The sequence below is a fragment of the Psammomys obesus genome, unplaced genomic scaffold (genome assembly GCF_907164565.1).
Source record: "Psammomys obesus unplaced genomic scaffold, mPsaObe1.curated_primary_1811, whole genome shotgun sequence".
In the NCBI taxonomy this organism is placed as follows: Eukaryota; Metazoa; Chordata; class Mammalia; order Rodentia; family Muridae; genus Psammomys; species Psammomys obesus.
Window position 1 is genome coordinate 7,861,936 of NW_026586589.1, and position 25,220 is coordinate 7,887,155.

The 25,220-nt window shown below is 51.8% G+C and overlaps 3 protein-coding genes across 4 annotated transcripts in view; 2 read left to right on the forward strand and 1 right to left on the reverse strand.

Moving 5' to 3' along the window:
• LOC129672739 (fer-1-like protein 4) overlaps positions 1-5,825 on the forward strand; it is a 37,017-nt gene extending 31,192 nt beyond the window's left edge. Inside the window, exons 38-45 of the mRNA XM_055602327.1 lie at positions 520-674; positions 2,038-2,198; positions 2,696-2,781; positions 4,206-4,304; positions 4,452-4,693; positions 5,098-5,378; positions 5,454-5,554; positions 5,633-5,825. Of these exons, the coding sequence (XP_055458302.1) occupies positions 520-674; positions 2,038-2,198; positions 2,696-2,781; positions 4,206-4,304; positions 4,452-4,693; positions 5,098-5,378; positions 5,454-5,554; positions 5,633-5,825 (1,318 nt within the window). The remainder of the gene's footprint in view (positions 1-519; positions 675-2,037; positions 2,199-2,695; positions 2,782-4,205; positions 4,305-4,451; positions 4,694-5,097; positions 5,379-5,453; positions 5,555-5,632) is intronic.
• Positions 5,826-7,320: 1,495 nt separating this feature from the next.
• Positions 7,321-17,675, reverse strand: Ergic3 (ERGIC and golgi 3). Of its 2 annotated transcripts, XM_055602328.1 has the most exons (14): positions 17,520-17,675; positions 17,313-17,383; positions 17,098-17,185; positions 16,765-16,884; positions 15,304-15,397; positions 14,902-15,067; positions 14,750-14,807; positions 10,078-10,092; positions 9,504-9,535; positions 8,708-8,804; positions 8,560-8,624; positions 7,842-7,978; positions 7,710-7,765; positions 7,321-7,534 (listed from the first exon to the last, which is right to left on the reverse strand). In XM_055602328.1, exons 1-14 carry the CDS (start codon positions 17,605-17,607, stop codon positions 7,455-7,457), a joined length of 1,167 nt encoding a protein of 388 aa, XP_055458303.1. In that variant the 5' UTR covers positions 17,608-17,675; the 3' UTR covers positions 7,321-7,454. The 2 variants fall into 2 exon arrangements, with proteins under 2 accessions (XP_055458303.1, XP_055458304.1); XM_055602329.1 differs by lacking the exon at positions 10,078-10,092.
• Positions 17,676-18,559: 884 nt separating this feature from the next.
• On the forward strand, positions 18,560-25,014 carry CUNH20orf173 (chromosome unknown C20orf173 homolog). Its single transcript, XM_055602330.1, has 6 exons — positions 18,560-18,577; positions 22,067-22,143; positions 22,255-22,576; positions 22,770-22,927; positions 23,026-23,151; positions 24,404-25,014. The coding sequence occupies exons 3-6, from the start codon at positions 22,304-22,306 to the stop codon at positions 24,522-24,524; spliced, it is 678 nt and encodes a 225-aa protein (XP_055458305.1). The 5' UTR covers positions 18,560-18,577; positions 22,067-22,143; positions 22,255-22,303; the 3' UTR covers positions 24,525-25,014.
• Positions 25,015-25,220: the final 206 nt, after the last annotated feature.

The following is a 25,220-nucleotide window of genomic DNA, read 5'->3' on the forward strand; positions in this document are numbered from 1 at the left end:
TCTGAATGTGTTTGTGTGAGTACATTCATGTGTGAGAATCTGGGCACATATGTTCCGCAACATACTTGTGACAGTCTGAGGACGGACATGGGTATTGGTCTTCTCCTTCCATCTTGTTTGGGGCAGGGTCTCCTCACTGTTTTGAGCCAGGCTACCTGGCTCATAAACTTCCAGTATCCTGTCTCTACCTCCATCTCCCTTAGCACTAGGATTACCGACACTTGTGTTACATCTTGACTTTTATGTGGGCTCTGAGGATTTGAACTCGGAGCCTCATGATTATGCAACAAGCCCTTTACCTGTCACAGTCCTTACAGCCCCATTATTATCTATAGGTCACAGAAGGGGACCTTCTCCCACCTTCTAGCAAGCCATCCTAGCTCACTGGCCAAGACTTGGGTCCTGGGATTTGGGCACTAATAAGTCGTTTGGCCTCTTTGAGCCTCATTTCCTCGTCACTCTGTGCCCCGCTGTGCCCACAACGGCCCTAGCTGATGCACTGTTCTCTTCTGCCTGCAGGCATGGGTACAATGCCTGGCGCGACGCTTTCCGGCCCTCACAGATCCTGGCGGGGCTGTGCCAGCGCCGTGGCCTTCCTGTCCCTGAATACCGAGTTGGGGCTGTCAAGGTGGGCAGCAGAGTCTTTTTGACACCGACTGAGGCCCTGCCTTCAGGTACCTGACCGTTTCTGCTGGACGGGCCACAGGGAGCGTGAGGGGGCAGACCAAGACACAGGCCATATGAGTAGAGCCCACTGCTGCAGGCACAGGATGTGAGTTTGTGAGTTTGGCTGAACAACAGCACAGCACGGTTCCTGGATGTTGGGAGAAAATGATCTTCAGTAGAGCCGTCAGAGCACAGGGTCCAGAGCTTTCTACAGTCACATGGCTAGTAGTCTGGTCTCTTAAACAAGGTATGAGCCAAGGTCATGGCTGGCTCCTCAGTCTTCACGGTCAGTAGTTACAGCAGCAGCTTCCCACCCCTGCTTTTTCTAAGGGGTAGACTTGGTCTCCCAGGCTATAGGCCTGAGGAACTTTTCTATTCCTGTTAAAAGTGTTGTCTTGGAGCTCACGGCCTCCTTCTGCTAATCTAGGCCTAGTCCTCGAAGCTTCTAGCCTCCGTACCATCTAATCTAGATCTAGAATGTTTTCAGCTTCTAGGACTTACTGCTGAATAAGCTCACCCTTTCTTGTTCTTTCTGAGCTGGTTCAACTCAGCTGTTCCAGCTCAAACTCCTCTCCCAGCTGATTTAGTCACTCTGGCTTCTCTTATGGCCCCTGAATTGCTTTGCTTGGCCTCAAACTAACTCTAGCAATCTGCTCTAATCTTTTGGCTCCTTCTTATTCCCTTGCTCATTCTGTCTTCACCTGTGTCTAGCTTGTTCTCTCATTCAACATCTCTCTGTAAAGCTCTCCAGGTAAAACTGCCTCCTCTCTCCCTCCCCTCACATTGCTTCTTAAGTAGCTTCTTTTCCCTCTCCCTTCTCCTATTGCCAAATCTTTCTCTGATTCATCTTTATTTCTGCCACTCAATTAGACATCACTTTCAAACATAGGTGCTTCCTTCCACAAACTATCTTTACCTTCATTGTTTGGGATTCAAGGTATGTGCTATCACACCTGGACCCAAGCTTTTCTTTACCTGAAATTTGCTCTATACCAGGTTGGCCTTGAACTCAGCTCTGCTTGCCTCTGTCTCCTGGATTAAAGGTGTGTTTGTATTCCAGCTGATCACACAGACCTAGAAAGTCTTTGGATGTGATCTCTTGCCAGAGCAGTCATGTTCTGAATTAACATTCTTCTACATAGGCCATAGTTTTTTGTTTGTTTGGTTTGGCTTGTTCTTTTGTGGGGAGAGGGTTAGGTGGTGAGGGCAGCTGTTGAGGAGGTCTCTACATAGCCCTGGCTGTCCTGGAACCAAGTAGACCAATCTGGCCTCAAACTCCTGGAGATCCTTCTGCCTCAGCTGAGAGCTGCTGTGAAGGATGGGAGGGCAGGAAGAATGCCGTGAATCCAAGCCCACTCCCTCTTGCTACAGATGGCAGGGATCCCACGGTGACATGTGAGGCTTCGGAAGAGGCCCAAGCATTGCTTGTGCTGCGGCGTTGGCAGGAGATGCCAGGATTTGGGATCCAGCTGGTACCTGAGCACGTGGAAATTCGGCCCCTGTACCACCCCCGCAGTCCAGGGCTGCTGCAGGTGAGGGCCCTCAGCACCCCCGCGTCTCATCGAGACTCCCACCTGACTAGACTCTCTCCCCAAGCCCTCTGCCCCCACACTACTACCACTGACCCTGGCTCCTGGTGTCAGTAACCTTCCCACCTCAGCCTTGGAGTCTTGAACCTCTGTAATGGGCTGTATACCCCATCCCTGATTCTGGTTCTACAGGATCCCTGAGGCAACGAGCTTTTAGACCTGGGGCTCCCAACCTGACCTTTGTGTTAGTTGTCTGGGCCTCAAGAACACTGCATCCTACTTTTGATCTCAATTTTCTCACTCTGGATCGTCATCCTGAAGCCAGTCTTGGCCTTGACCTTGGGACCCTCACTTCAGACTCTACCTTCATTCCAGTACCCCAAATCTACTCAATAACTCCTGCCCTTGACCCTCCTCTACTCCCCACTGGGGACAGGGCAGCCACAGGATTCAAGACTGTAGAGAAAGTAAGACCCTGCAGCATGGTTTTGTGCTCTTAGGGATCCCTTCATATGTGGATTGACATCTTCCCCAGTGATGTGCCTGCCCCACCCCCCGTGGACATCAAACCTCGGCAGCCGATCAGGTGAGAGAATTTTGGCGCCTCTGCTCTGGAACTGAGCCCTTGTTGAATCAGGCCAAGACTTCTGACTGAAGTTTGTGGGGAGGTGAGTTATATTCACCTCCCCGTAAGCCACGAGCACTGAGTCTGTAAAGGGTCCAAATGCCCTCGAGTGAACCCTGCTCCTGCCTGGACTGGCCTGAGTGCAGCTCTGTGAGGGTGTCACCCCACCTCCTGGCTCCGCTAGTCCTGGTATTCCTCTCAGGGAGCCTTTTTTGTTTTTATATGTATATTGGTCTTTGTCCTGCATGTATGTCTGTGTATTATATGCATGCTTGGGGCCTGCAGAGACCAGAGAGGGAATCAGATCTCCTGAAACTGGAGCTGCAGAAAACTGTGAACCACACTGTGGCTGCTGGAAACTGAATTTGAGTCCTTTGGGACAGCAACAAGTGCTCTTAGGCGCCAAGTCATTTCTCCAGCCCTTCCAAGAGCCTAGGAATGAGGCAGCTTCTAAGAGTACCTTATCACTTATCAGCCATGCCTCTTGAGTGGAAATAAAGGCCTCTTCCTATCAGAGTGAAAGCCCAGAGCCACTTCCCTTTGGCTGGCCTAGATGTTCTGTCACTGTGGGTAGGAGCTCTGATACCACAGATTGGCCAGTTTGGGGTGGTCCTCCCCAGCCTGGAGTCCTGTAGATGCCTGTCCACTAGAACCACATAGATTGGCGATGTGGCTGGGCAGAGGGTTAATGGGCATGGTAGTGTATCCTTGCACTCAGGAGGCAGAGCAGGAGGAACAGGAGTTCAAAGGCCAGCCTCAGTTTCATAGAGAGCTCAAGGCTAGCCTGGGCTACATCAGGCCCTGTCTTGACAAAACAGAATCAGAGAGAGGATCAATAAATAAAGGGCAGAAGAGAGCCAGGCTGTGTATAGGACACAGAACCTCAGTGTACTGGCCTGGGTTGGAGGACACTCCTGGTGTTGCCATTGATGTGGTGGGAAGTGGTCGGTGTTACCTGACCCAGCTCCTTTCTGTTCCCAGAGCTCCCTTTTTCTTGTCTTTGGAGATAAGGTCTCACGTAGCCCCAGCTGGCCTTGAACTAGGGATGCAGCTGTGGATGGCCTTTGAACTGTCTTAATCCTTCTTCACTGCTGGGATTACAGGCATGTACCACCACACCTTGCTGTATGTACTAGAGACTGAGCCCAGGGCCTAATGCATGCTAGGCAAGCAGTCTACCAACTAAACAAAGATGAAGGATTTTTCGGCTGTTGTGGTTTGGGGACAGGGTCTCCTGTAGCCTCAGGGATGAACTTGGGCTCTGGATCCTCCTGTTCACACCTCTGGAGTGCTGAGGTTACAGGCCTGTGCGCTGCCTCCCCAGCTTAAGAGCTGCTGGCTAGTCACACCAGAGACCCTTAAGTCTGAATCCACTGCTTCCCCAGCTACGAGCTCAGAGTTGTCATCTGGAACACGGACGATGTGGTTCTGGATGACGTGAATCCACTCACTGGGGAGATGTCAAGTGACATCTATGTGAAAAGGTAGGCCCTGTAGGCTGGGCTGGGAAGCTGCAGACGGGGACCCTGTGTCCAGGCCCTCTGTGTGCCGAGAGCTGAGGGAGGAGCTGAGCTCTGGCTGTGGCCCCTGATGCCCATCTTGCCCTGGGCTGTCTCCCTTCCCTCACCCAGCTGGGTAAAGGGGCTGGAGCATGACAGACAGGAGACAGATGTCCACTTCAACTCCTTGACCGGCGAGGGCAACTTCAACTGGCGCTTCGTGTTCCGCTTTGACTACCTGCCCACGGAGCGGGAGGTGAGCGTCCGGCGCAAGCCTGGACCCTTCGCCCTGGAGGAAGCAGAGTTCCGGCAGCCCGCTGTGCTGGTCCTGCAGGTCTGGGACTACGACCGAATCTCTGCCAACGACTTTCTTGGTACTTGGCTTCTACTAACCTCAAGCTCACACACGATTTGTCCTCACTTTCCTTGCTGCCACCTTTTCTTTGTTCCTTGTTCCTACCCTTACTCAACTTTGAGTCAGATCCCAGGCTTCAACTATTGCTTTCTACTTAATCACAGTGTTCAGGGATCTTGCTGTAGTAACCTCCTTTCCAACCAAGGCTCTCTCTACATCAGTCCTCCCTGTCACTCTGAAGTCACTCTGGCCTCCCGTTGTGGCCTTTGATCCTTGCTTGGCAGTCTGAGCCTGGACCTCTGGTTGGCTAACTGACATGCTGGCTGCTAGGCTGTGGTCTAGGAAATCTGTAGCTGTGGTCTTGGCAACCCCGGGTGCTGCCTCCCAACCCCTCACCCTAACCTCCCGATTCTGTTCTCACAGGATCCCTGGAGCTGCAGCTACCCGACATGGTGAGGGGGGCCCGGGGCCCGGAGCACTGTTCTGTTCAGCTAGCCCTCGATGGGGCAGGGCCAAGGTGCAATCTATTTCGCTGCCATCGATTGCGGGGCTGGTGGCCGGTGGTGAAGATAAGGGAAGTGGACGATGTGGAGCGGGAGGCCAGAGAGGCTCAGGCTGGCAAGAAACGGAAGAGGAGGAGGAGAAAGGGACGGCTGGAGGACTGGGAGTTCACAGACGCTGGCGGCAACGTCTACATCCTCACGGTGCGTAGCGTGTAATGACCAAGGCCTGCTCAGGGCTGGACGGTGCCCACTGACTGCCCCACCATCTCCTTCTAGGGAAAAGTTGAGGCAGAGTTTGAACTGCTGACTGTGGAGGAGGCAGAGAAGCGGCCAGTTGGGAAGGGGCGAAAGGAGCCAGAGCCTTTGGAGAAACCCAAGTAAGTAGCCCGAGCTTAGGGAGGTGGGGCCACTGGCAGGGGGCTGCTGGTCACTGTGACGCCACCCTTCCCCAACAGCCGCCCCAAAACCTCCTTCAACTGGTTTGTGAACCCCCTGAAGACCTTTGTCTTCTTCATCTGGCGCCGGTACTGGCGCATCCTGCTGCTGCTGCTGCTGCTGGCTCTCATCACCATCTTCCTCCTCCTCGTCTTGTACACCATCCCTGGACAGATCAGCGAGGTCATCTTTAACCCCATCCACAAACACTAATCCAAGCGAGCAGGGACACACCTCAGGGTGCCAACCTTTCACACCTGCTCTGGAGGCCCTTCCTTCCAGTGTCTGTCGGGAGGGCTCAGTACTTGGTTCAGTAAACGATCACAGGCCGGGGTTGGGGGTTACGTGTGGGCCTGTTTTTGTAGGTGGCGCAGGGCAAAGGTGCCCCGGTAGCCTCAGAGGCTAGGGATCTGCTAGAATGCACAGGGTGGGAAGACTGCCCACATGCCAGCCCAGAAAACAAGCCTGAAGTCTGAGTGACTGCGTCACCTCTCACTCCACCACCCCAGAAGCCTGCTTTCCATTCCTGCAAGTGGCTGGGTCTCTCCTAATTTGCTATGGCCCTTCCTTCCATGACATCTAACCACTTTGTTTCACTAATATGTTACCAACCTCAAGAGCTAGGATGCCTGGAAAAAACAAAACAAAACTCAGCCCAAACTGGCTTAAGCCAAAAGGGAATTTATCCATTTGGTTGGCTAGCTTCAGGTAGTTTGTTACAGGGTTTAACTGTCACTGGCTGCTGCTGGCTGCTGGCTGCTGGCTTAGCTGCCCCAGGAGGGCAGCTATGGCAGGCAGGTTCTCCCCTGGGACTGGCGGACCACTGTGCAGCCCCGCCTCTCCCTCCTCCAGAGGGGCCTGGCTTGCTGTGGCTGGTGGTTGATGGGCAGATCAACCTTCCTCCCAAACCAGAGAAGCCGAGGATGGGTGGGTTACCACAGGTTAACGAGGTCCTCAAGTGACCAAAGGGTCATCACCCGACTTCTAAGGACTACTGGTCACAACTCGCAGTGGTGGAATCACCTGGACTTCAGGTACCCTCCAGGGACTTTGAGGTCATCACTCACTCTGCTTCCCTGCCATGGTCTTATGATCTGAGTTACTGACTGCTGCCTGCTCCCTGGTTCCCTGGGCTGTGGAGGGCTGAGGCCTCTGGCCATGAGTTTCTACCACAGATAAGGGCTTTAATGAGAAGCCCTGGTTAAGTCCTGAGCAAAGGGTCCTGTGCTGGCTGTGCTCCAAAATGGCCACCTTCCTCTTCAGTTGTGCCTTCATTTAGGAGTCTGCAACGCCTATAAATTTTCTCTATGCGGAGACACTCAGGCTTGGCAGTGAGAACCACATGACTGAGTCCAGGCTGTGGAAAGCAGCCTCTGCTTTGGCTGCCCAGCACTGCAAAAGTAACAAGTTCCAGCCTGGACTCCGCTCTGTGATAGTGACACTGCAATCAGGAGCTCCACAAGCCATGGTGCCTCCAAGATACTTGCCCTAGAAAGTTCTGTCTCGTCACAGAAGAGGCAACAGACATGGCTGTGCAGTAGGTATCAGTCTGGTGTTAATAAAGCCACACTGAACAGAGTCTGCAAATGTGTGACTCCTGAAGGGCTCGTCCTGGCCTGTCAGTCACAGTGGCCTTTAATACGTGGCTAAGAGAAGAGGCTGCTCCCAGGTTTCAGCCGGATCCCAAGAATCACACTGAGACCAGCCATTACTATCACAATTCATATTTATCACCCAAGGCTGGGGCCGACTCTGACAAGGTGAGGAGTACGGGGTGGTAAAGAGGCTGGGGGATATAATCAGAGGGGAAGAGGGAAGCAAGAGTGATGGGGAAGGAAGGAACTACGTTGTCTTCCCTAGATCAATTTTCTTCTGGATGGCTCGAGCGGAGTGGTAGATGAGAGAGTCGATGAGGCCGGCCACTGGGAGAGAGACCACGGCTAGCACTGGCGCATGGGGAGCCCTGCCTTGCCGCCTAACTGGCTGGGCTAGCATTCTCCATGGCCCTTTCCCCAGCCAAAGCCCAGGGTACTGCTGAGGACGTCCGTCCTCAGAGCCACTGCGCTGGGAAGCCTGGGGCAGGCCGGATCCCCTTACCTGTAAACATGCCTCCGATGATGGCACACACACCAGTCAGGAAGTGAGTGAAGGACCTGCAGACACACAGGCTCAGTAGGCACCCTGTGCTCACAGGCCAGAGCCCTGGCTCCTCCCACTCCACCCCCTCACCTGTGCTTCTCCGTCAGCTTCACCATCATGGGCGAGAGCTCGTAGAGCACGAAGACTCCTGGCAGGCCCTGGTCACCCAGCAGCCCGTTAGCAACCTTCTCATGCCTGGTCACAGAGAACTGGTTTGTCCTTAGCACCTGTGGGAGGGAGGCAGAGGCAGAGCAAGGTTCATAACCTGCAGCCCCCTGTGAGGCTGCGGCTATATGAAGGGACAGAACAAGGATCCGTGTTGGTAACTAGCACTGGAAGGCCTGAGGACCACCCAGAGCCCTCTGACCATCCTGTTTTCCCTGCTAGTCGCCACTGTTTACAGTTAACCAGTCCCTGCTACATCTGGCCAATACTCTCACTGGATGTCCAGGGACAAGAAACTCTTGCAGGTGGCACCCTAAGGCTGGGACTCCCTCCCTTGCTGCTCAGCCCCTTGTCCCCACTCCACCCCATAGAACAGGGCAGGCCCAGGGATGCTTGGCTAACCCCAGTCAACAACAGACAGTGGGGGTCAGCACCCACGGACTATCTGGAGTCCGAGAAGCAGGAAGAACACAGAGTGTCACGCCTGTGTCTGCAGTGAGGGCAGATCTCCCTTTGGGCCTCAGCTTTGCATCCATCATAGGGGAGCGAGAGCAGCAACTCATTCCCCAAGCTGAAGGAACCACACAAAAGCCTTCAAGGGCTTGGCAGCCAGTTGGTGCTTGTCGCCTGTACTCCAACTCACCTCCCCATCCACCTTCATGTACACTGTGGGTACCACCTTCACAAAGTACTGGAACATCATGGAGGCTGTGTGGAGAAGAAAGCACAGGGCGTGGGTGCCAGGCAGGCTTTGGAAGGTAGAAGGGGACCCCTCCCAGGATGGTTGGTACCTTGGGGTGCAGTGACGTTGGTGTGGTCCAGGGGGTTCACAATGCCTGGATAGTCCTCCCCAAATGACAGGTGCTTGATGTAGTGGGTCATGTTGATCTGCAAGCAACAGTGGTGCCTGAGGCCTGACAGCACCCTATCCACCCCAAACTAGAGTAGCAGAGGGCTGCCCGAGCCTGCCGGTGCAGGTGGGAAAAGGGAGGATGAAGGCAGGGAACCTGCATTGGAGAGGCTATGGCTTTAACGGAAGGACTGCCTATACCCGGCATCTTCTGTTTTCACTCAGGACTCCCTTCTCAGTCCACAGGTTCTTGGAACTCCAGGGTCTAAGGTATAGATTCAAATAGCTATGGACTTCACAGTAGATGCTGGTCTTGCCCGACACCTCGGGGATGAAGGCCTAAGCCAGAAGCCCCCAATTGCCAGCTTTCTTGAGGGATACTTAGAAATGCCAATCTATGTCACCCGCCTTATTAAGGTGAGCAGACAACTGTCCTCTGCTCCGAAAGGAAAGAGCAGATTCCTCAGTATGGCCTCTGGGTCCCATGTGCTTTGGCCCTGCCAACTTTGTCAGCCTTGGCCATCTATATTTGTCGTGGTGGCTTCCTAGAAGTGTCATATTCCCTCCTGGCTTTGCTTTGAGGTTTTCTCTTGAGGGTGCACCTATTCAACCGCATCTCTGCCCTCAGTCTGGAGCACCACCAGAACGGTGGAAAGTGGTTTCTTGTGCTCCCCACGTCAGACATGGGTAGCCCAGTCTCCATACTACCCTCCCTCCATGGGTTCCACCGTACGTACATTGTCAAGGCCAAAGCTCTGCAAGTCATGAACTAGAAGAGAAGAAGAAAGAGTCATCAGGGAGGCAGGACCAGGTTCCTGGCTCCTCAGGCTTTCCCAGGCTGTCCTCCTCCACTGTGGGGTATGACACACCTAGCTCTCCTTGGACCCCCAGTCACCCTCAGCCTGGTTCCTCTGGCCCTGCTTATAGACAGCTGGCCAGGGCCTGCCCTGGAACCAGGGGAGGCTTCACACTCTCACTCTGGGTGGGCAAGAACACAGATCCTTCTCCGCTGACAGAGGGAGCTCCAGGCATCCACTCCAGGCTTTTATCTCAGGAAACAAACCCACTAACTAGAGTTAATGGTAAGTCACTGGACCACAGTGTGAGCAGGGACTCCTGTGCTTCTGCCCTCAAAATTCCCCAAAGGGATCCCATGGGTTCCCTTCATACTATCTTCTAATCCCAACTGCCCTGCTGTGAAGAACCCCCACCTCAAAGACCCATCCCAGACCCATCCAAACCTCCCCCATCCAGGAGGGCAAAGTGCCTCAGAAGTGGGGGCTTGGCCTTCCTGGGGGCAGGACCACTTACTCTCCACAGCGTGTACTGCAGCATGGGGGAGGGAAGGAGAGAGGAGGAAGAGAACAGAGATTCAGAGCTTCACAGTGAGATCTATGAAGTAAGATCCATGGTAGGAGGGAGGGCTAATATTCCTGCTTCAGCACAAGGGTCTAGCCCCAGCTAACAGGCCTTTTCTGGGACCAAAGAGGCCCAGAGGTGGGCTCAAGCACAAAAGTAGCCAGCCTAAGAAGAACCAAGGACCTAGAGCCTCAAAACCACCTCCCAGCTGTGTGACCCTGGGCAGAGCGCTTGGACCACGTTGCCCTCTTCAGGAGGCCTGTCCTAAGGACCAGGAAGATCTAAGAAGGACAACACCTGGTCAGCTTTACAAGATACTACACCATACCACATAATTCACCCTGCAATCAACAAGGATGCTGAGAAGTTCTCTGAGAGTAGGGAGGTGGAAGAGCACGCCTTTAATGCCAGCACTCAAGAGGCAGAGGCAGGTAGATCTTTGTGAGCCGAGGCCAGCCTGGTCTATAAAGCAAGTCCAGGACAGCCAGGGCTACACAGAGAAACCCTGTCTCAGAAACAAACAAGCCCTGTGAGGACTCCATGGCAGATGTCCGGCCACAGGCACCGCAGCTCTGTGTATGAGCATCCTTGTACTTAGAGTCAGTTGCCCTGGGGTTCATGACGAGGGGGACACAAGCAGAGGAGCAGACCTGCTGCTGCGATCGCAGCCACCTCCCGAGTGTCTGCAAGGCCGGAGCCAGCAGCTTTACACAAGGCCACACTGGTACCTTCCTATGGTTTCAGCAGAATCCCCCTCCTCGGCCTCCTCCAGAGGAAAGGGGTGCAGGACTCCAGAGCTATGGGGGCCCTCCAGGCCACCTACCTGCTCCCCTTGTCTTCCCTCAGTGCACACACAGACTAACAGACCTACAGGGCTACTGTACAGGACCCCATGCCTGCTCACCTTACTCTGAGTGGCTCATGCCTGCCAGGTCCTGCTCTCCCTAGGCTCCTCTTACCTGGTAGCCACTTCCCAGGGTGAGCCTAACTCATCCCTGACTCACGCCCCACCAGGTAGCAGTGACACCGGTCTCTACCTAGGCCAATCACTCTTCTGCGCCCTCCACAACCTGGCTTTCTCTTCTGGGCACCAGCCCCATTCTATCCCCTCCATTACTATTTGGTCTCCCATACCTACCGCCTCTGTGGCCAAGAGAAAGGTCCTTTTAGCGCCTTACGGCCATTTTCAGCTCACCAGTCCCCTGATCCAGTCTCAGTCCTCAGTTCTGACGCAGATCAAGGCGCCCCTACTTGTGCACTCATGAAATACCACCAGGTACCCCCAGACTGTTCATCCTGGATGGCAGCTGAGCCACCGCGTCTGGTGAGTTCCCCAGTCAGGTACATGCGCCTTCCCACACCCTGCCCTCCCAGTTCCAGGGAGGGCCCCTCCCTGCTCCTCTCTCCCACTCCCCGACCCCCAGCTGTCGGTCATTCCCTAGTTTGACATGAGCAGTAGCTATACCCCTCTCTAGTTTCAACCACAAGTGCCCCAAGCTCTGGCCACCTGCTTGCTAACCTCTACGTGTCCCTTCCTCCAGTACCCAAATCCAACCATCCTTTGCCAGCAACCGAAGGCCTGCGGCACTGTTGCCTCTGCTGCTTCCTCACTGACTTCCACTCCTACCCCAAACCTGGGGCCCTCACTCCCCCACGGCCGACCTCTGATCCTCACGCACTCTTTGGACTCCCTTGTCTACAGAGCAACCCCAAACCCCAGAACACCCACAGGTGTTCTCACTTTCACCCACTGTCCCAGAACCCACAGATGCCCACTGCTCCTCTCAAATCCACACCATCTCAATCCCCCTCTCCTCAGCCGTCGGCTAATGACCTCGCTTCCTATGCCACAGCAGCAGCTGGAGGCGCCCTGCCACCTCTTCCGGCACCTCTGCCTGAGTGTGCTCTGACTGCCACAGCGGGCCTGTCTACATGCCCAGGCCCTAGCTGTCTTCTCTAGGCCTGCCCGCCACACTGTTGCTCTCATCTCCAGCGTCACTTCTGCCCTCTTCACAGGGTGATGGCCAGTAGCATCCTGACGCTGTTAGCGGTGACTTTTCACCTGCACATGAGCCTTCCGACGGCCTGCGCACCAGTTCCTGGACATGCCTTCTTTCCTCCCTGGTCTCCTCCACTCTCCAGCCATCAGCTCTGTTGCTCTAAAGCTTGACCATGGCAGTGAGGACACCCATCCACTGTTTCAATTTCAAGCTCCTGTGCTCTAACACAATCTTAGAACACTCTCCCACATTTCCTAGTCACAGCCATGTTCTGTCAGGGTCCCCAATGGCCACCCTACTAACATCCCACACTCTGCTTTCGCTCGGTGTCCAGAAGCACCCGCCCCTCGGCCCACTAGCCACGTCTAGTCGCCTCTACAGTCCCAGGGACTGCCAACCTCTAATGCAAGAGGCCTGGTGGTGCTCATCCCTTGGCATTCCTCTTCTCCAACCCACGTCTCCTGCAGGGAGAGCTCTAAATCCGTGGGAGGCTCAACATCTGTGTCTCCTGGCTAGTTTCTCTCCCTCAAGTCAAGGCAAATGCTTACTTGGCATTCCCAGGAAATGAGAACCCTCCTGGTCTGAGAGCGTCAGAGGCTGGGTATCTGCTGTGTCCACACCTTCAAACAACTCCAATGCGTCCTCCTTAGGTCTCCTAAATGCTATTTCCAACCGCCCCACTATTAGGGGGCAGAACCTGAAGTTGTCCTGGACTCCTGTCTTTCTCTGTCCCATCCGTCAGCCTCTTCTCAGCTCTCCTGTTAACCTAACTGCTCCTCCGCCGCTCTGAGCCCTGGTCCGCCATCTTTGTCAGGACTGCTCTCTGCAGACCCCCTCACTGACCACTCATATTCTGCCCTCTCTGCCTCCAGCCTTCCACCCGCACCACGAGGGGCTGGTTACCATGTATTTTAATTGTGTGTGTGTGTTGGGGCTGAGGTGAGACAAGGCTTCTCTCTGCAGCACAGGCTGGCCTGGACCTCGGCTAAGATGCCCCTGCCTCTGCTTTCTGAGTGTTAGGATCAAAGGGCTGCGCCACCATGCCTGACCTTGCTTTTTAAAGGTGCAGCCAGCTCCCACTCTGCAAGCCCCACCTGCTTTCTTACACACAGTCCCTCTTGGCCATGCAGCTGTCCTCCCTCACCTTGCAGTCAACCATGCTCTTCCACTCACTCTGGTCTAGGCACCTTCTTACTGTCCCTGCTATCTGCCAAGCACACTCAGGCCTTTAGGGTCTAGATTTTCTACTTGTTATGCTCCCCTGGGCACCAACATGGCTGGCTGCCTCACTTTTCTCAGGTCTTTGTAAAAATCTAACCCTATACAGGCCTTCCTAAGCCACCTTGACTAAAAGAGCAGACACATTGTCTGTCTACCATCCTTATTCTAGAGCCTTTGTTGTTGTTCACATTATTGTTTTTGTTATTTATTCACTTAGAGACAGGATCTCATTATGTAGTACTGGATAGCCTAAAATAACCACGTAGACCACGCTGGTCTTGAACTCAGAGATCTGCCTGTCTCTGCCTCCCAACTGTTGTAATTAAAAGTGAGCATTGGGCTAGAAAGATGGCTTAGTGGTTAAGAGCACTGGTTGCTTTTCCAGAGGTCCTGAGTTCAATTCCCAATAACCACATGGTGGCTCACAACTACCTATGATGGGATTTGATGCTCTCTTCTGGCATACAGACATACATGCAGACAGAGCACTGATATGTTAAAAAATACATACAGAAATAAAAATTTAAGCCAGATGGGGGTGGTGCACTCCTTTACCCCCAGCACTTGGTAGGCAGAGGCAGGAAGAACTCTGTGAGTTCGAGGTCAGCCTGATCTACAGGAGTTCTGGACAAGCAGAACTGCACAGAGAAACTGTCTTGAAAAACAAAACAACAACCAAATAAAAAGCGAGCACCACCATCCTTGGTTCTGCCACATTACTTAATAGAAGATATGTCATGCACGCCATATGCCTGTTTGTTTCATTTTCTTTCTTTTCTCTCTCTCTCTCTCTCTCTGCATGTGTGTTAGGGGAGTGCTGAGCTAGCTAAGGCTAGTCTCAAATGTGCTACATCAGTAAGAATGACTTTGAACTGCTCCATCTGTCTCTGCCTTCCAAGTGCTGGGATTACAGGCATGTGGACCATGCCTAGCTGTCTTAATATTCAGGGACTTGACTGACTGCTGTATGCTTATATCTAGACTAATGAATGATGCTGAGTAGGTGATACTAAATATGTAATGAATACATGCATAAACATAGCCAAGGGCATGGAATCTGGGTTCAAATGGAGCGTTGCCCCAAGCCCAAAGCCTCACACGTCTGATTTGGTGGGCTAGCATGGCTAGCACTAAACAAAGCAGCACTGACACCAGGCTCCGTGTTATAATCCTCCCTAGGTCCTGCCCCACACAGGCTGGGGATCAGAGCCAGGGCTTCCTGCACGCTGGGCGAGCACTGGATCAGCTGAGCCACAGCCCACCCTGTACTCTTTATGACTGTGCTAAACCGCTCTCCTAACTCTGGCTCAAAGGTAAAGTACTCTGGCCTACCGAGGGACATGCCAACCTGCCAAGAGGGAATCCAAGCGCTAAACACCGCCGGCTGGTCCCGGGTCACTCACCATGCACATGAGACTGCTGGAAGCTCTTCCCGGGGGCAAAGTGGAAGTTCCCAGCCACCTGTAGGAGATAGTTCCTCTTACTCTCCACGCCCACTGCGGAGTTCTCCAGCTGGGGCTCAGCCTAGCTTTCTCGACTCCTTCCTGCCTGGTACCTTGTTGACCTCCAAGAAGCCGTACACCTGGCAGCCTTCGTTCTTCTGCTCCTGCATCTTCTGGCTGAAGCCCTCCCGTCGGCACTGCTCAATAGTGTCTGGGTTCTTGAAGGCCCAGCCCCGGCGGCGGTAGGCTTCCCGCACATCTTCACAACTGTTACAGCACCTGTAGCGGACAGACGAAGGGCTGAGTGAGGCCACATTGCCCCGGGAAGAGAGACAAAGCAGTTCTGCCTGCTGGAGAAGACAGTCACTGCTTCTCTCCTGCTTACGAACCATCATCACCTGCACCAGGATCAGTGACGAGCCACACACCCTGCCCCCTCTAAGCCCTCAGTCCCATCTTCCCCTGCAATTGCAGCCTGACGAAAACCCTGCCCCAAGTCCTGGGGACTGGCTCACTTGATATCGTCTGATTCAGCGCCGTAGCAGCTCTCGCAGCGATTGGGGTCCAGGGAGTCCGGGTCAAACACTGTCACCTCAACCTTCCCGAGTACTAAGAAAAGAGCAGAGACAAAAGCACAGCATGAAGCAAAAAAGGTGACATCTAAAGCTCTTGCCCTCTCCCACACGAGTCCCTTGGTCACTGGGTTGGGAAAAACCGAAGCTAATGTTTATACAACAGATATGACGGTCAGGTGGTGAGCCCTTACATATACTAAGCACTAATAAGGAAACAACAGTGAGTCCTAAGTATCCGTTTGTACAGGTACCTTCAGAGTCTTACTTCATCCATATAAGACTCTAAGAAAACGGGTCTGAGGGGCTGGAGAGATGGCTCAGCGGTTAAGAGCACTGGCTGCTCTTCCAGATGGACCCTGGTTCAATTCCCAGCACCCACATGGTGGCTCACAACTGTCTGTAGCTCCAGTGTAGGGGATCCAGGGGATCTGAAACCCTCACACAGACACATGCAGATAAAACATCAATGCATAAAATAAAACTAAATAAATAATTAAAAAGAAAGAAAAAAATGGGTCTGAGCTGGGAGTAGTGGGCACGCCTTTGATCCTAGCACTTGGGAGACAGAGGCAGGAAGATCTGTGAGTTCTAGGACAGTCAAGAGTTACATACATAGCGAGACCCTGTCTGGAAAGTGAGCACTCTATAGCAGGTCTTTTACACACATTACTTATATACGGTGTATTACTGACTACGTATTACGGCCATTACATATGGATAAACGATCATATCCTGGGAAAATGCACTTACTACATCTAAGATTCGGAACACCATAGCTTAATCTAGCCTACTTTAAACTCGCTCAGAATACTTATATAGTCTACAGCTGCGAAAACACGAAGACTATTTCCTAACCAAGCACTGGGTATCTTGAAGAACTTACTGAATCCTCTCCTGAAAGTGAAGAGCAAAAAGACTGTATGGCTGTGCTCTCAGACCATCACAACGTCAAAGCGTTCTGAGCCGAGCGCCGCCTGTACTGCACTGGACCCTTCGTCTCGGGCATGGGTGCTACTGTTTACCACTGCTTTAGCTGATGGCCACAGACCGCAAGACTGCTAGATCTGAGCCCAGGCAGTTCTGCTGGGAACTTGAACTCTTACCCTCGGAACGCTTACACTGCAAAGGGGGAAAGTACCTCAGCCACGCTCAAGCTTGAGGACATGATAACCAGGTAAAGTGTTATTTAACCGCTGAGCCGTCTCTCCAGCCCCTAAGGTATTCCACTCAATGTGCCAATACTAGAAGCATGGATTCAACACACTCTTGACTCCTAATAGCTGGAGAACCCTAGGCAAGCTAGCTGACCTCTTCTGTCTAATACGTCACTGAGCCTGCAATAGCCCACTTCCAGAAGGCAGTGTGAGTCTGTCCAGCTCTGGGATCGGACACCCTGGTTACCATGCCGTTCGGCCTCTGAGCTCACGGGGATGCCATCCTTGTCTAGTCGTTTCTTGAACAGGTTGTGCTCCACGTCCAGCTGTTGTTCCCCAGCCACATCCATGGCATCGATGCTCAAGTCTGGAAACAGAGACAGCTAAGACACCATGACTCTGGGGACCTGGAGAGTTGGGCCTTGATGGGAAAGGTCTATCTGGAGGAAGAACTAGACTAGGGAAATGAGGCTGACCTAGTATCTGCTCCGGGACCTAAGGCCAGAGGTGTAAATCTCAGTCCACCAAGTCTCCTTGGAACCCCCAGGAGTCCAACTCCCACCCACAACCAGGTACTCACAGGCACAAGGCATGTGTGGAAAAAGAACATCGATGTTGATCTTCAGTTTATCGCCCCGAGACTTGTCCACGTAGAGCTCAGGATGCACCTGAAAGGAGACTACCTCAGTCAGGTTTGGCCCTACCCCTCTCCTTCCTTCTCCTACCTTTAAGGGTCTCACCCATAGAATGCCAAGCATGCCAAGCCCCACCCACGATCTAGGCCACGCCCCTTACCTCGGTGGTGAGATAATACTGCAATTCGGACAGAAACAGCAGGAGCATGAGAAGGCCACTGACGATGGTCACTGCAGGGCGGGAGCGAGACTTGGAATGGCCTGTGTCCCACCCCCCAGCCTCTAGCAGGCCAGGAAGAGTCAGGGAGTGCGGGCCAAACGCGTGGACCCCTCTCTCCCCGCAACCCCACCCGCGCCGAGACCTTACCCGTGGCGCCCCCGCAGGTCTTGACCCGGAAGTCTTCCAGAGTCTTAGGGTAGGCATCGAACTTCTTCAGCTTCCCCAGCGCCTCCATGGGGACCGGCCGGAATAGGGACACCAGCCGGTCCGCCCCTCCAGCTTCTCGTTTCCGGCCTGGAGCCGGGGCCACGCCCCTAGCAGTTTGCGCAAACGTGGTAGTGCGTACGCAGGCTCCACCCCTCACCTTCTCAAAGGTTGACTGGCTGGCGGACATTGTCACGCCCCCTAGCGCGGATTGGGTGGCGCCCCGAGGGGGCGGGCCGAGAACGGAGAGGGCGGTGCTTGAGTGCGGAGTGACAGCACCTGCGGTGAGCTCTTCTCCTTGCCCTGTAGGTCCTCTTTAGAACAGAGCTTCCAGCAAGCCCCAGCCTGGAGCCGCAGGACCGTTAACTAGAATTGATTCCAAGTGCAAATAATCGGTCCCCGCTGCCCTCATCAGACAGTCCAAAAGTGGCTCCGAGGAGTATCTAATGTGGGTAAGGCATCTGTGCTGCTGGAAGTAAGTAATCACTGGCAGGCAGTTCGAGCCCCAGAACCCACACGGTGGAAGAAGAGAACTGATTCTTGCAAAATGTCCCCTGACCTCCACACGAATACCGTGGCATGCCAGTGGCCACACATACAAATTTATATATATATAAAATTTTTAAAAGAAATGGGTGTTAACTTCCTTTTTTTTTTTTTTCCAAGCTCAAATTGATCAATAGTGGAACCCAATTCTTCAGGACCTCAAAGTACCCTGGGTTCTTAACTCCGTTTCCCAGTGCTTTCTGGATTAACTGAAATCATTTCATAAAACATGGGCGGTTCACCTCCAGGCCATGGCTAGTGTGAAGATTAAGCAAATCTTTATTTGCTTTGTGTTGTAGCCCGCTGGCTGTAGAGGAGCACTAGGCTTAATACAGCTGTGTCGCCTAAACACAATGCTCATGAGTTTTGCTTGAGACAGGGTCTCATTATGCTGCCCAGGCTAGCCCGGAACTTCTGGACACCTCCTGCCTCCATCTCCTGGCATCTCATGGAAGGTTTGTGTTTTAAAATTTATTCATTTATTTACTCATTTTTAAAAAGATTTACTTATTATTTATACAGTATTCTCCTGTATACCTGCACACCAGAAGAGGGGGCCAGATCTTATTATAGATGGTTATGAGCCACCATGTGGTTGCTGGGAATTGAACTCAGGACATTTAGAAGAACAGCCAGTGCTCTTAACCTCTGAGCCATCTTTCCAGCCCCTTATTTACTTATTTTTACGTGTATGTGTATCTACGTGTGTTAATGTGTGCCAGATGATAGCAGAGGGGTATTGGATCCCCTAGAACTGGACTTCTGGGCAGTTGTGAACCACCCATTGTGTGTTCTGGGAAATGAACCAGGGACGTCTGAAAGAGCAGCAAGCACTCCTAACCATGCTGAGTGCTTTCTCAATTCCCAAGCTTAAAGGCTTTGATTTAGAAATCCTGCTTCAGGTAAAAAATTTCACTTTAGGACTCTATTTTATGCCGCTGAGTGGTTACATACCCACAATGCTGAATGTTTTCCCTTCAACCTAAAGAGTTTTTAAAAGTTTGTTTTGCAGCTGGGTAGGGAGGCAGAGGCAGGCAGATCTCTGTGAGTTCAAGGCCAGCCTGGTCTACAAAGCAAGTCCAACTCTAGGACATCCAAGGCTACACAGAGAAAGCCTGTCTTGAAAAACCAAAAAAAAAGTTGTTTTATGTTTTATTTTAGACAGAGTCCCACTGTTGTAGCCCTGGCTGGCCTTTAATTGCAGATGTCTGCTTGCCTCTGCTTTCTAGGAGCTGGAACGAAAGGCGTGTATCGCCGCACCTAGCTCTTCAGTGTTTTCATTAGCATATGCTGATCATCCACGGTGATGGGTTTCTGTTAAACACAGGAGGCCCAGTTACTTACCCTGCTTGGGCCTCGTTCCTCTCCCATTAATCCCCTTCACTTTTCTTCTTTCCTGTCATTTGTGTGTGTGTGTGTGTGTGTGTGTTCCTGTGACTCGCCACTTACAGAAACCTCTCTGCTTCTCCCTCAACTGTTACCTGCATGTCAGTCCTCAGCTGCCGACTAGCCCAGTATGGAGACTTTGTGCAGAGAATCTTAGAGTCCCATTTATGGCTGGGTGTTCACCAGTCCTTTGTTCTTGGCACTTTGGTCAGCAATTCTCTCTGAGCATTGCACAACTATCCTAGGGATAAGCTTTTGTTTTGTTTTGTATTTTCAAGTTTTTTTTTTTATTGGGCAAGTTGCAGTGGTTGAGTGAGGATGGTTTCAGGTTTGAGGTTAATGTGGGCTATGTAGGGAGACCTTTTCTTTTTCTTTCTTTCTTCATTTTTTTTTAATGAAACAAACAAAAACCTGAAATGAAGATCAGTCAGGGTAATACTTGTAATCCTGACACTTGGGAGGTAGAGGCAGAATAAACAAAATTTCAAAGGCAGTTCAAGGCCAACCTGGGCTTTGAGAACCCATCTCAGAGCAAACAAAAGTTGTACCAGGTGGCAAAGACTTATGCATGAGTTCATGAGATTGCTCAGAGGCAAAACCCTGAAGCCAAACTAAATGTCCACATATAGCGATCAATTCTGTAAAAGTATATTGTCAGGTTTCACTCCAGAAAAAAAAAATGGAATACAAAACTTGTTGATTGACACTGATCCTCAGAAACTGCATTTAAAAAAGATGGGGCCTGAGAGATGACTCAGTAGTTAAGAGTGTGGCTGCTCTTCCAGGGCCCGGGGATTAGTTCCTACATAGTGGCCTCCAACTATCGGTAACTGCAGTTCCGAGGAATCTGACACCCTCTTCTGGCCTGTATAGGTACCGCACAAACATGGTACACGTACATACAGGCAACACACCCATGCACATAAACCTTCGTGGTCCATATTGGGTCCACCTGATCCACAAGCCACAGCACCAGAATGACATCCACCAGCCGCCCAGAAACTTCCTGGAGATAGAAGTGAGCAAGCTGCAGGCCGTGGGTGAACACAAATCATCTCAAGTTGCAGGATCAAACTTGGGTCATCAGCCAGTGTGGGGAAGGCTTTTACCACTGAGCCATTTCACTGACCTGTGTAAGTGCTTTTAAATTGTCATTTTTGGAAACAGGGTGTAGCTATGGCCTGAAGCTCCATATGTAAACCGGGCAGGCCTCAGACTCACAGGGATCTGCCTGCTGCTGCCTCCCAAGTGCTGGTATTAAAGGCTATACCACCATGTCAGGCTGCAACTGGTTTTTAATAAATAGAGGCGAATTTAGCATTCTTGTCTAGAAGCTGAAACACATTGTTTTTGTTTTATGTGTATTTACATATATGGATCAAATCTGGGTGTCGGTTGTTTTAGTGTGAAGAACACTACATTAGTGGAAATCAGGTTCAGCATGCTGGTTTTGAGTGGAGAGTGCTTGGGGTCTCTTGTTTTCGTTTTACATCAGTAGTAGCAGCTATTTTGAAACCATTCTGCAGGGCTATTGAGATGACTCAGTGGTTAGATGTGCTTGTCACTAAGCTGACAATTCCACATGATTGTCCTGTGGCCATCACACACAGACACCATGACATATATGCCCCCACACACATGCACAGACACTCTGAATGTAACAATTTAAAAAGATTCCTCAGTTGCTTCCTTTGCCAGGGGTTTTTCATACCATAATAGTGTATAAATATGTGTATATGTGTATTATTACTAGGGGCTGCAGAGAGGTACCATAACATACATCTAGAAAAAAATAAGAGAGAGGTTTGTAATTATATCTGTTTTTTTTTTTTTTTTTCAAGACAGGGTTTTGGGGCTGGAGAGATGGCTCAGAGGTTAAGAGCACTGACTGCTCTTCCAGAGGGCATGAGTTCAGTTCCCAGCAGCCATATGGTGGCTTATAACCATCTATAATAAGATCTGGTGCCCTCTTCTGGCCTCTTCAGCTGTACATGCGGATACAACATTGTATACATAATAAAAAATAAATCTTAAAAAAAAAAAAAAGACAGGGTTTCTCTGTGTAGCCTTGGCTGTCCTGGACTCACTTTGTAGACCAGGCTGGCCTCAAAATCACAGAGATCTGCCTGCCTCTGCCTCCCTGAGTGCTGGGATTACAGGCGTGTGCCACCACGCCCAGCTATCATAATGATATCCAATACTTTGTGTGTTGATTTTAAAACTTTTTTAAAGGAGAGAGTAAGAATTTTGGAGGATTACACCAAAAGCAGAGCAGCTGGGGATGGTGTGGTCATTTACTGACAGAACCGCCTTGGAAGACTTGGCTTCTCAGCAAAACCGCAGGTTTAGTCAGGCTTGTTCAGGTGAGAGATCTCAGACAGCTAAGTGAAGACAGAATTGAGGACAGTGTGTGCCCCTGGTCTCACCTTTGGGTATCAGAGAAAGAGCCTGGTGACTTTCTCTGGGCAGAGTACCGGACAGCGGTCACAACGTGGACTTTGTGATGAGCTCTTGAATCTGACTGGGAGGGCACTGACAGCCAATCTTTCCTTCTGCAGGGAGCACTCAAGAGAAAACTTACGCTCTCTGGCTGTCCTAGCATCTTCACCTAGGCCCAGTCAGAATCCTCCCTCGGGTAAGGAAATGGACAGGAGGGAAGGGTTGAAGCTGGAAGACCGAGGAGCTGTGGAGGCCAGCATGAAGGGATGCTGGTACTGTCTGTGGCCTCAGCCCCGTGTCCTTTCAGGTGGAGGAGCCGTCTGCCGGCTGCTGCGTAAGCCGTCGTCTGCGCAGACATGAAGCCCTGCTGGGTCCTCTGGGAGCTTGTCTTGTGTCTGGTGGCTCCCTACTTGGATCTGACCCACGAATCGGCACCCCAGCAGGAATGGACATACGTGGTTCCACAACACTGTAACTGGCTGTGCTTCAAATTTGAGGAGCATGGCTGCCCTTCAAGGACCCCCAACTGCTCCACCTGCCGCCACGCAGTTGGAGGATGGAACTGGATTGAGGCCTGTTATGAGAAGACCATGGGGTACTTGAGGAGAACAAACGCTCTCTGGTGGCTGGTCAGTGGTCAGTGGAGCCCTACCCCATTCATGTTGGTCCCCAGGCTTAGTCCTCCCACATCCTAGCCCAGACCCCTTCTCATGGCTGTGGTGTGCATGTCCCCTTTTCCTACCTCGGCCCTGTCCTCCCCTGCTGGCCCCCCAGAACTGAGGGCTGGTGCCAGACCCCGCCTCCTCTCTGTGCTGTTTCCAGGGCATCAACTTGGTGGGCGAGCTTGGGAAAGTGTGGAAGAAGACATCAGAAGTTATTTCCAGGCCCCTCCTGCACCATTTTGATTTTCACTGTGTGCCCTGTGCCATCCTAGGGAACTCTGGCCTCAGTAATACCAACCGATTCTACATGGCTATCAGGTGGGTACTGAGAAGGTGGTAGGGCCCAGGTAAGGCTTGCCCCAGGGTCCTTCAGTTTCTGCCATTGTTACCAGAATGAATTAGGCTTTTGCCCACAGCTCTGAGGCAGAATTGAGGAACCAAACCACAGGACCCTTCACCTGTCCCAGGAATGAGAGTCACCAGGGCTACTGGAGGCAACAGTGGTTACTGCAGCTGTCTGATCTAGTGCCCGGAGGGACAAGGTAATGGCTAGACCAAGGGGCTCTCCCTGGGAAGGTGGGAGGAATGCTGGGGAGTCTGTGCTGCCTCTCTAGGGGCACCCAAGGGATTTGGTTCAGGTCTCGGCTTTCTAGAATCTCACCACCTCCAGTTCTTCCATGGAGTTTGGAAGATGGTCTGATTTCCTAGAGGCATGAAATAGTAAAGACAAGGAGAGGATGTGGCTCTCACTTGCTGTGGGGCTCAGGCTAGCCCAGGTATAACTGTAATACAGGCAACTAGCTGGCTAACCAGGGTGAGTGGCCAATACTGGAATTCACAGTTTGGTCTGCATAGTCAGCATGAACTCATTGCATGCCTGATGGCTTCAGCACGAGGCCAAAGTTCTGTCAACATCCATTCCTTACTTCTCCCTGCCTTCCGCTCTCCTATTCAGTACATTATCTTTTTTTTTTAATTAATTAATTTATTATTTATATAATATTCTGCCTGCGTGTATGCCTGCAGTCCAGAAGAGGGCACCAGATCTCACTGTAGATGGTTGTGAGCCTCCATGTGTTTGCTGGGAATTGAACTCAGGACCACTAAGGGAGACTAGCCAGTGCTCTTAACCTCTGAGCCATCTCTCCAGGCGGTGCATTATCTTTTTAACAATTATTTTGTGTGCATGAGTTTGACTGGATTGTATGCATTTACCATATTCATGCCTGATACCCTCAGAGGTCAGAAGAGGGGTCTGATTACTTGGAAATGGAGTTAGGGATGGTTCTGAGCCACTGTGTGGGTGTACAGCAACAAATGCTCTTCACTGACGAGTCATCTTTCTACCATTCTGCAGTTCCCTAATACTCCCACTGCCTTTTGCCTTTTTTTTTCTTTTTTGTTTTGTTTTTTGAGACAGAGTTTCTCTGTATAGCCCTTGCTGTCCTGGAACCCACTCTGGATCAGGCTGGCCTCGAACTTACAGAGGTCCTCCTGCCTCTCCTCCCACATGCTGGGATTAAAGGAGTGCACGGCCATTGCGTGGCTTCCCTTTGCCTTTTCCCAGGCCCTTCCCTCTGTCTGGAATCCCCTGCTCAGCGCGTATGAGGGATCTTTTGAGGGCCAGGGTGAGTCTAAGAGTGTTCATCCTACCATGTTGAGTCTGTCTTCCCCAGAGAAGAGAAGCTCCATTCTCTCCCAGCCCTAGAAACGGCCTGTCACTGCTGCGAGAGGGAATGTGGGCTAAAGGACAGGATTCAGCCTGCTGACATGTACATCCCTCTCTTACGCTAGGTCACCCTCTCTGGGATTTGGATCAGAACAGCAGAGAAAGTGGTCCTATTACCAACAGAATGGGAATCAGACCAAAGGCCCCAGAAACACCTGTGCGCATGGACTAGAGAAGCAGATATAGAAGTTGCTTTTCAGCTAAAGTGGGCAGACAGAGCCACCATTCACAAGGGACAACTGGCTGAGGCCTGAATGCTGGAGTTTTAGGACAACAGCCACATAATGTGAAGATATTCATGGGTGAAGAGGAAAAGAAAATGGTGTGAGATCAGTCTAGCACTGAATAAAATCTTGGTCTGGTTCTCTCACCAGGCACAGTATCTGGGGAGGAAGGTCGGATCTCAGGGGTAATGATTATGTCTGGCTGGATGCCATCCATCCACGTATCTAGCTATCGTCTATTTGTTTTTCTTGGGCAGAACTGTACAATGCAGGCCCAGGCTGACCTTGATCTTATGATGTTCCTGTCTTAGCCTTCTGAGAGGTGGCATTACAGGTGTGCAGGGTCCTTGCCCAGTGTTGTGTGGCATTTTCCTACAAGACAAAGCCTTTCATTTTGGAGGAAAGCACCTTAGGACACCAGAGGGAGCAAGCAGTGGTGTGCACACCCTCAATCCCAGCCCTCAGGAGGCAGGCAAATCTGAGTTCAGGCCAGCCTGGTCTACAGAGCGAGTTCCAGGACAGCCAGGGCTACACAGAGAAGCCCTGTCTTTTTTTTTTTTTTTTTTTAAATAAATTACAGTTTACTCACTTTGTATCTCAGCTGTAACCCCCTCCCTCATCCCTTCCCAATCCCACCCTCCTTCCCTTATCTCCTCAC